This window comes from Lynx rufus, unplaced genomic scaffold, assembly GCF_022079265.1.
Source record: "Lynx rufus isolate CCGP_SWC_20201006 ecotype Redwood Valley unplaced genomic scaffold, mLynRuf1.p SCAF_30, whole genome shotgun sequence".
Classification (NCBI taxonomy): Eukaryota; Metazoa; Chordata; class Mammalia; order Carnivora; family Felidae; genus Lynx; species Lynx rufus.
The window spans coordinates 957,668-968,175 of record NW_025814846.1 but is presented as its reverse complement, the minus strand read 5'-3'; the positions used below and the strand labels follow the sequence as shown (position 1 = coordinate 968,175).

Here is a 10,508-nt window from a genome sequence, read left to right as displayed (position 1 = left end):
ATGGTATGCTATAATTTCTCCAGGTATCTCAAATTACTCAATAAAACATTAAACACACACACACACACACACACACACACAAAAGGAGGGACAGAAGATGACAAATGTGACAAATAATAATGGGTGTATCCAGGTGAAGGATGTATGAGTGTTCCTTGCAATTTTTGTGCAACTCTCTGTAGGACAGATATTTTCAAATATAAAAGTTGAAGGAAAAGATATACCGTTTTGTGCCAATCAACTTGAAAACTTAGAAAAAGGTGACCAATTTCTAGAAAAAAAATAAATTGCCAAAACTGACTCATGAAGGAATAGCCAACCAGAATGGTTCCATAACCAGAAAGATATATATCAATAGTCAAAAACAAAAAAAAAAAATCCAGGCTCCTCCCCTGACTTCTGACAAACATCTTAAGCAAAAATATTTTCAATGTGACAAATTCACAGAAAAACTAGAAACAGAGGAACACTCCCCAACACATTTTGTGAGGATACAATAACCTTGATACTAAATCCTGACAAGGGGAAGTTGAAAAAGCAAAATCATGGGTAAATCACACACTCATGACAAAGAGGCAAGGATCAGAAACAGAATATTATCAAACCGAATCTTACAGGGTAGAAGACAGAAAATACATAATGTACTATGACTAAATTGCATCCATCACAAAAATACAAACTTGATTTAATTTCAGAAAATAAGGTACTATAATATTCCAGATTCACCCATGACAGGAGATGATTATGGTCCTCGTATTCAGAAAAATAAATCGTAAGAAACAATATCTATTTGTAATATAATTTTCACATTAAAAATATTTTTAATGTTTATTTTTGAGGGAGAGACAAAGTGCAAACAGGGGAGGGGCAGAAAGAGAGGGAGACGAAGAATCCGAAGCAGGCTCCAGGCTCCGAGCTGTCAGCACAGAGCCCGATGCGGGGCTCAAACTCACAAACCATGAGATCATGACCTGAGATGAAGTCGGATGCTTAACCGAGACACCCAGGTGCCCCCACATTTTTTTTTAATTCAAGATTATCGAGGTACCATTTACATCAAGGTCTAGGAGTCCTTATAAACACATACTGTTATGGAACCACCACCACAAGCAAACTACAAAAAATGTTCATCCCCAAATTCCGTCATGCACTGATAGATAAATCCCTTCTCTCACACCCACACACTGGCAGCCACCGATCTCTTCTCTGTCCCTATGGTTTGGACTTCACAAGAATGTCATAGAAATGGAATCATGCGGTATGTAGACCGTTGCATTTTGCATCCTTCACAGAAAGGGATGTACACATGTGGCATTTCTCGGGGTCAATGTACCGTTTCCTCACCTGGGTAGTAGTCACATGGCTTGTCAAATTGTAGACTATCTACAATTGTGTGTATACGGGGTTTATACATATATGGTTAATACTTGCTCTCATGTAATTTATCCATTCTACCTTTGTATTGGTTACTTATTAAATAGCAATTGTTATCCTTTCAAAGAAAGATTGGAAAAGTCAGACAGAGGTCACCTTGAGAGAACTAAGGAGGAGAAGTGGCTGGCATGGGGCCAAATTCCTATCAGTGTTCTCCAAACCTGAGTGGTAGTTACCAGGACTACAACCTTGAGGGAGCACGGGGGCACCGAAAACTCTGTACTCACACGAATGGTGTGTGCTGGGATCATGCAAGAACAGCTCATGTGGCCACCCTGGCAACCCCAAGGTGCTGGCTGGCCAAACCTAGCAAACTAGCAAACACAGGCGAAGGTCTCCCCATCTCAAGGTCAGTTGAGTAGCAACCATAATTACACCTAAAACGTTAATTCCCATTGCCTTGTCAAGGTAACATATTAGCCAATTCCAGGAGTTAGGACATGGACCTTTAATTCCTATCTAACTTGAGGACCATTACTCTGGCCACCACACCAGGCTCCGTCTCCAGCGTTCATCTCCTCCTACCCATTGTTCAGAGAAAGGTTGCCTGCTGGTCGTGGTGGCACTGGTGCTGGTGCTGGAGGAGGTGGAGAGGGAGGCATCCGCCCAGGTGCTGGGTAGGTAGCAGGAGGAGGCAGCATGGGGTCCAAGGCTCTCCAGGCCAACCACCACTGCCTCCCTGGCTGGAGAGGAGGCTTGAGGGGGAAGGCAAAAGGGGCACACTAAATTAGGGCAGGGGTCCCACCTTCTCCTTTCTCCTGGGGCCGACATGTATTCCCTTAACCTATGCCTCACCATCTGCCACTTCCTTCCACCTGGAACCTGAAGGGGCCAGGCCACAGCCTGTGATGTACATGGGTTACAGCAACACTGCTGTGTGGCACTTGGTCTGAGTATGGGACACAGGCCGTGTGCTCAGAGAAGGGAAAGGAGGCTGGCAAACCTAGTCAGGGAGGATTGTGACCCTGTCCTCCCACGTCCCCTTCTCCCCTTCTTCACGCTGGCCTTCTTCAGCCCAGGGCTCTGGGCTCACTGGCCCTCCTTCCTCCAGTGGGGCAGAGCTGGTGCTGGACTCCTCCCCACTCACAACCTGCCCGTGTCTCCGTGGGCGGACATCCCAGCTGGAAGGTCTCTGCCAAAAGCTTTTGCTCAGCCGGTGTGCTGTGTTACCCCGCCAAGAAGCAACCGTTGGGTCAGGGTCAAGGCCAGAGCCTGAGCAACCAAGTCCACCTTCTCAAGTGAGGGGCTTGAAAGGGAAGAATTTAGTCCCACGAATGTTCTTTTCCAGGCTGAGGTCTGTGCTTGTCCCACCCCACGTGTGATGGCATGTCCACCTGAGCTCACGCCACAGGCCCTTCCAGAAGGCAGTGTGAGAATGGGCGGGGGGAACCGAGAAGCCACTCTCTACTTGCCATCCTCACTGACACATCCTGCCCGTGTCTCTCTTAGCACCGGGCACAGCAGCCTCCTTGGCGATCCACCTCTCTACTGCTAAGATGAGGTACATCCCAGCAACTCCGAGATAGCCTTCTCTCCTATTCTCGTTCCTTCAGAACAGCCCGGAGGGGTCAGACCTCACAGCATCGCACAGTAGGATCTGCAGCCTCCTCTGGCAACTCCCAACATTTTGAGCGTCTCCAAACCCGGTCCTGGGGTCTGGGGACTTCTGTGTCATTCCCCTCCTGTTTTAGGAATTTAACACACCCCCTGAAAAGTAGATGCGACCCTTGCTTGTGCTCATGCAATCCCTTGCAGGTGGTGGTTGTTGTTGTTGTTGTTTTAATATTTATTTATTCATCTTGAGAGAGAGAGTGCTAGCTTGAGCCAGGGAGGGGAAGAGAGAGGGGGAGAGAAAGAATCCCAAGCAGGCTCTGCATTGTCAGCACTGAGCCGGACATGTGGCTCCAACTCACCAACCTTGAGATCATGACCTGAGCTGAAATCCAGTCGGATGCTTAACCGACTGAGCCACTGAGGTGCCCCGTCCCTTACACGTTCTTGACCATGGTCTCCACTCCTTTTACTCCTTGAACCCCAGATCTCTGCCTCAAAGCTGATTATCCCCGATTAATGTTATTCACACATGCACACAGATGGACACACACACACACACAACCCCAGTCTTGACTGTTCTGTCGGCACCGACCTACCCCTCCGCCCCGAATTTCTGTGCATAAAACACCCAGTCTCTTGGGAAGAGGGTCTGGTGTGGCAGAAGCTGCCCGTACCTCACTGAGACCTGGCTCCTGGCTGAGGGAAGGAAGCAATGCCCAACCCCCAGTGAGCGGCAAATGAACATGGAGTTCAGACTAAGTCTCGCATGACCTCAAGAGGCAGCCAGGGAGCCTGACCTGGGACACAGAACTAGCATTTCACGGTGCAGGTGAAACGGCACTGGAAAGGGGCCCGTGCAGACACATGGAGACCCATCACGCACACTTGCCATGGAAGCTGGCCACGTTCCAGCCAAGGGCAGTGCGACCACCAGGCTGGAGGAGGGGCAGTGAGGAGGCTTGGACGTGAAGGACACGAGAACTCCCACGGCTGTGCCGTACATTTCCAGGTGCTGGCAGGCAGTTTGCCCCAGGTTGGCCCAGAGCCACTGCGGGCCCCATCACCCCCCCCTCCAGCCCAGACACCAAGCTGTGCTTTTCTCCCCTGGGCCCTGTACCTGCTCTCTGGCTCTGCACCCCACTGGGCTGTGACTTCTGCCTCTACCCCGCTTCTGAACCCAGGGAGGGAGCACTGACAGGATTGGAAACTGAGGGCCAAGGCCAAGCACTAAATGGGAGAGGAGGAGGAGGCGCCAGTTCCTGGACCAGCTGCCCTTGTGCCTGTGAGGTGGCAGCACCAGAGGGAGGTAAGGATGCCTAGAGGGGCTGGGCCCAGGAGGGGGGAGGAGCAGCTCAATTGTGCCCTATAACATCTGTGGAAGCACAGGTGCAGGCGAGGCCACTGATGACGGAAAGCCACGGGAGTGATCTGGGAACCTCAGAAGTCAGAGCAGACAGTGGTCCCAAGGAGGGAAGGGAACAGGGACTGGACTTCTGGAAGGGGTCATGAGTCCCTGCAGGAGGGGGAGGGGGAAGGACGGAGATGAATGGGAACCTAGAGACCCAAAAAGAGGAGGAGATTAGGAGAGAGCCTGAAGGGAGCCTGCAGGGGAAAGGGGGGCAGGTGCTCGCGCGGCCAGGTGGAGCCCACACCCCACCCAGACGGGGACACTCTGCCGGCGTGACTGCAGGGTTCCCAGCGGAGGTGGCCCAGACTTCTCTCAAGGACAAGGCCCACCACACGACACCTGTTCTGGAAAAGGCTGCAAAATGGAGCAGCTCCCTGCCCTGACCCTCCTTCCCATCCCCAGCCACCTCCCCACCCCCCCAGAGAGGACAGACTTGAGAACATGAGAGGTACTTTAATTTGAAGGTGCTGTGAACTTGGGTGGGGAGGCGGCAAAAAACAGGGAGAGGAAGCCCAGCCCGAGGTCGAACGTCGAACGGGAGGGAAGCAGCTTGGGCACAGCTTCCTGGCTCCAAAGGTACCAGCCGCCCCTCTTTTACAGAGATGCTGACTCAGCCTGTCCAACAGAGCAGAGTCAGGGAAGAAGAGCATCAGGCCAGTGTAATGCCCGAAGTTCCAAAACCTCCCACAAAAGTCCACCAGAGTCGTAAGTCAAAGCCAAGCGGCAAGGGTCGTTTATTGCAGGTTCGAACCTGGTCCTCTGCGCACTCGTCGCCGGTGACGCAAGAGGCCACGATCAGGGTTGGTACAGCGTTTTTATAGACAGAGACAAATAGCACAGGGGAGGTTTCAAATTATGAGGGGCCTGATTAGTTGATTTTAAAGTAAGGACATTTGTTGTTCTCTGATTGGGCGTCCTTTGTCTGTCCTTTGGCGGGAAAGCTTTGTCCGTTACTTGTGGCGGGAGGAAAAAAGGGGGAAGGGGGAAGGGGGTAGGGTAGGTGGGGAATGTGCTAAGCAAGCAGGTTTACAGAAGCGAGAAATGCTGGTTAGTTTATGTATAATCACTCATTCCATTACATATCAGACTACATTTAGGAAGGTTTACAACCCATTCTACTACACAGCGGGTTACATTCAGGAAAGGCCTCACAATGCTCGTAGCAAACAGCAAGCAAAACAGACTTCTCAGCAATTGTATTTCTTATCAAAGATCCATAATAAGCAGAAAAGAGAACTTTAGCTTTAAACTAAGGCAGGGCTGTCATTTGGATTTAAAGCTGTTCTTTTCAGCCAGGGCCAGTCCACGGCCCTCCTCAGCAGCCACGACCGTGGGAAGGGGTATGGTGTGTGTAACACTCACTTCAAAGGGTCTGGAACTGGTCAGTCAGGGACTGCAGGGCCGCTGAAACAGAGACAGGCATTAGCAGGTGCTCCGGATCCGGGGACAGAGAACCCTGTGCTCCTGTCCCCTTGGAGAACTGCCTAGTCCTGCAACCTGAAACCCACTCCCCCCCTCCCAGCCCCTATCCAAAGAGCCCTGCGACTGACCCACTCACCCACGAGCTGAATTAAATATGGATGTGTCGTATAGGGGAACAGAACGTGCCAGTAGTTCTCAAGTTCTGGGTCAACTTGGAACCATTCAGAGCTTGTCGGACAAATACACACTGTCCAAGCCACACCAAAGAGCAGTTAAAGGGAAAATCAATCAGGCATCTCTAAACGTCCAAAGAGAGAGAGATTCTCTGGGGCTCATGGTGGTCGGAAAACTGTGCACCCAGGTAGGCGACTTTCCCATTGGTGCACATACCTAGCTGTACACGCAAAGCAGGCTCCAGGGTCAAGCCTGCTAGGTTCCCCTTCCAATGGGAATCTTGGTCCCTGTGGGGCTGCCTGCACCTGCAGCCCATCGCAGGTCCTGCACTGAGACACACCCCCCACGCCCCCCTCTGCCTCTGCCCTGACCCAGCCCCAGCCAGAGGTTCCTCATACCAAGTTGCTCTTTCAGGTTGTCAACTTCTCTCTGCAGCAGGAGACGCTAGGCCCACAAACATGGGAGAGAGAGAAAAGCATATTAGTATACCCTGGCCTCTCCTCATCCTCCCCCTCTCCTGCGAGCACCACACACCAAGGCCCAGTGGCTAGACTGGCACAGGACCCTCAGTGGAAAGGAGGTGCCTTCCCTCTGTGGGGAGCAGAATGGGAGGGGGGTACATATGTCAGTTTAACCTGGACATGGATCCCACCAGGTAGTTGGGGCCTGCGTTTCTAGGAGCCAGAGCAAGCATTACCCGAGGACAGCCCTGTGCTCCAGGTGGCTGCCTTTCCGGTCTTGGGGGGTGGACAAGCGCTTCCTGGTCATCTGAGAGGGAAAGAACACAAAATCCAGCTTCCAAGGCTCCCAGTGAGGTGGAAAGGGCTTCGTGGGGTCTAACGTGAGGCAACACCACCCTCTGCTGGCAACAAGTTGCCCCTGCTCTGCCAGCAGCTCCACTCTTCTCCCTGGGTGCGCCTCTCCTGTCTCCCAGGGCCAGCCCATCCTTGATGGTGGTCCCCAAGGCCGGTGGCTCTGAGCTGGACTCTCCCAGAGCTGCAGCCACAGCCAGCCACTAGGAAGAGCGGCACGGCCAAATACGACTTCGTGGAACAAGGCTCTGTTCTGCTGAAAGTCTATGTCCGGGGTTGGGGTTTGGGGGTGTCCACGAACCACCCCTGCCACACAAACCCCACGCAGAGGATGGTGTGGCTTAAGGCCGGTCCTGTCGACACCCTGTTTCCCATGGGAGAAGCTGCCTGGGTCAGAGAGGAGGCAGGGAACAAAGCTAAGCCTCCACCCTCCGCAGAGCCACAGGCAGAGGCAGAGGCGGCCCTCCTGATCCCGTCTCCCCTGCACTCCTGTGCAACCTGCAACACTCACCCGAGGGTGCGGGCTCTCTGGGCATGACGTCTCCCTGGCTCGGAGCCAAGGGCTGTGAGCTTCCCTGAAACTGGGGGGCTCTGGGGTTGAGGTCACCACGACTGCTTGCCTCACGATGCATGAACGGACAAGACGGCTCTGGCCTGTGTGCTGAAAGCTGCTAAAAGAAAAATTTCTCACTCATTTGGACTTGGGATGTTTTGTGTTTTGTGGGGGTGTAGTAGGTGTACACGGGTGTGTGTGTGTGCGCGCGCACGCGTGTTTACAGGCTGGGGTGAGGCAGGGCGTAGGGAAGGGAATTCAGAAGCTGATCTGGCTAGTTAGTGCTTTCTCCCTCAGTCAGCCCCAGGTCAGGAGGCAGCGCTGAAATAGGGAGAAGAGGGGGCTACTGACAGGGCCCAGGCTTCCTGCATAGAAGGCTTGGGGACCAGCTACAAAGTAGGAATCAGGAAGCCCAGGAGTCTCAAGACTGAAGCTTTGCAGTCCAAACTTTCAAGGGGCAGGGGCTCCCTGATCCAAATCAACTACCAGCCCTCCCTTCCATCCCAGACCCTCTCTGGGCTGGGGGGAGGCAGGAAACGTGCCCAGGTCCAGAATGGTGCCCAGCACACATGGAGCACTACCTTCATGTCTGCCCTTGTGCAAATGACCGGGTCTAGCATCCCGGTGACCTGGGGGGGGGGGGGCGCCCAATGGCAGCCCCTGAGGGATGGCCAGAGGGAGCGTGGGTCAAGAAGTGCTGGTCAAGGAGGGGAAGGGCGAGGGCCAGAGGAGGAGCACAGCTTACTCACCTTTGGGACAGCGTCTCTGTTTGAGTCATTGTCTTCTCCGGCCACCACCGGCTCCGCCTTCTGAGTCCTCCTGGCGACAGATTTCTTCCCGGCAGGGGTGTGCTTGGACTGTTTGGTTCCCGGAGGGACCAAGGAATACCTCTTGGACCTCCCAAGCAGCGGAACACCAGTTACTGGGGGGAAGGCAGCTGGTTCCAGGGGTGCCGCGGAGACTCTCTGCCCCCAGGAAGGGAACATTCTCCCCGGGCAACATTTGAGGTTCCCCTGGGGATTTCTTCTCCTGGGCCACCTTTTTCTTAGGGGTGGCCCGGGGCAGGCCGCCAGCAGCAGCAGATCTTGGGTAGCTGGGCCTGTTCCCCCCCCCCCTTCCCCCTGACCACGCTCTGCATTTTCCTAGAGGAGGAGATGTCCAGCTCTCCAACGACCTGACTCTCCACAACCGAAGTGACTCCTCGGGGAGCGGAGGACGGGAAAGAGCCAAGCATGTGGAGGAAATTCTCCCTGACATGGAATTTCGAGTGTCTGGGTGTGTCCCAGGGATCCTCGGGGCTGTTGGGCTTGAGTTGGCCTCCTCCTTTGGCGTAAATGCTCACCCTCATCAGCTGTATCTCACTAAACTCATCTGCTGACTCGCTGTGGGAAAGCAGCTCGCTTTCGGCGGGCTTTCGGCGGAGGGCCGCTGGCGATCCACCACGGCGACGTTCGACCTGCTCTTCGTGCTTCTTTTCGGGTTCGCCCAGGCCGGGCCTCCCTCGGGCCCACCGAGGCGGAGAAGGGCGGCGGCAGGCGGCTGTGACTCTCTGCGGCTAAGGGCAAGCGCGCCTCTCCCTTGGGGCCCTGCCTCCAGGCCCGCCTCCACGACGCAGCCCTCCGGGTACGGGTTTCTCCGCACGCCCAGGCCATCCTGGTTGGTCAGCTACTGCACGATGGCTGCCACGGCCTCGTCCGCAAGGTGGGACGCGCAGTCCAGGGCGTCCCCCGTGTGGTCGGTCGGGGAGCCGGGGCGGCCTTCTAGGTCCCAGAACACCGGCCCTCCCGTTTCCGTCACTTCCCGCTCGGACTCGAAGCCCTCGGGGTCTGGGACCCCGCCCTCGCCCTCACCGCGGGGCTCCGGGGTCTGCTCCCCACCCTCCTCCCAGAAACCCGCTCCACAGATGGACACCTCATCGGGGGCGCTCATGCCGCGAGGCCCGGCAGCCCAGGTTCGGGGAAGACGGTCGCCCTGGCCCCGGCGCCACAGGCAAGATGGCAGAGGCACGAGGCGAGCGACGAGTCCTTCGGGCGACGCAGGCAATCACCACAGACGCCGCACCAGGCCGCACGAGACCTCAAACGCCGCGCGGCTTGCACACGCATTCGACGCCCGCGCCACGGCCTCCTCATTGGTCTGTCCCCTGCCAACCAGCGCGCGCCCCTCGTTTGCCCGCCCCTCGAGGCCCTGGCCGATGGGGTGGAGCGCCTTTGGTCTCCGCCCTCCCCCCCCCCCCCCCCCCCCCCGCAAGCAGGTCGGGGTGTTGGGTCTCTCGGGTGTGGCGGCCGGTTGGTAGGCCCTGTTGTCCGGGCTCTTCTGGGCCCGCCTCCTACTTTCCAGTTGGGAGTCACGGCTTCTAGCCTCTGTCCGCCCGTGCACAGAGTGGGTTGTGATGGCACCTGTCTCCGGGGTTGGGGATGACCCGTCGGGACGGAGGTAAAGCACCTGCCGAGAAAGGATTTGCCGGCCTCTGTCCCACGGCCACGCTCAGAACCTGATAGGACAATGGGCACGGGAAGCCCGCAGTCAGTGATCATGGGACCTGTGGCATATTCCCCCGCGAAGGGCCGGAGAGCAAATGTGGTCCTGTTTACGGGCCGCAGCGTCTCTATTGCATCCGCTTGACCTCGGTGGGCGATGACATTGGTCCCTGGATGTGTGCTCAGGGAACTTTCTTGTCAGGCGGGTTTGGCGCAAAGGCTGGACTTGGCCCCCCGACCCCGACCCTTCTCCACTCCGAGGCAATTCAAAGAAGAAATCTCAATGGCCAGTGCACACGCCAAAAGACGCTCACCATCACAAATCCTGGAGATGCGAACTAAAACCGCGAATCAGTGTTCACAGGCCAGACTTGAAAGAGTCAAAGAGCTGAACCATTCCGAGGGTGGGAGAGGTTCTGAGCAGAGCCCTTGCTTTTGCCCACTGCTGGGTGGGGGGTCGGGTGGAGGAGGGGGCAGCGGCGCAGAAGAGCCCTTTGGGAGGGTAAATTGGCAGAATCAGTGCCAACCAACTTATACAACAGGTACCACATGCCTGGCTCTGTTGTAAGCACTGTAGTTAACTAGTGACACATTGTCGAGACAATCCTAGGGTTGAGGTACCCACTAGTACCGCCCTATTATGGGTGAGCAAAGGGGCACTGAAAGGCTCA

General features: G+C 55.3%; 1 protein-coding gene across 1 annotated transcript; it reads right to left on the bottom strand.

The window, feature by feature from the left end:
* Positions 1-5,759: 5,759 nt before the first annotated feature.
* Positions 5,760-9,286, bottom strand: LOC124521542 (uncharacterized protein CXorf49 homolog). Its single transcript, XM_047092482.1, is given in 8 exon segments — positions 5,760-5,800; positions 6,391-6,436; positions 6,690-6,760; positions 7,316-7,475; positions 8,107-8,350; positions 8,352-8,470; positions 8,472-8,762; positions 8,765-9,286. Coding segments are annotated over 8 exon segments (1,494 nt in total).
* Positions 9,287-10,508: the final 1,222 nt, after the last annotated feature.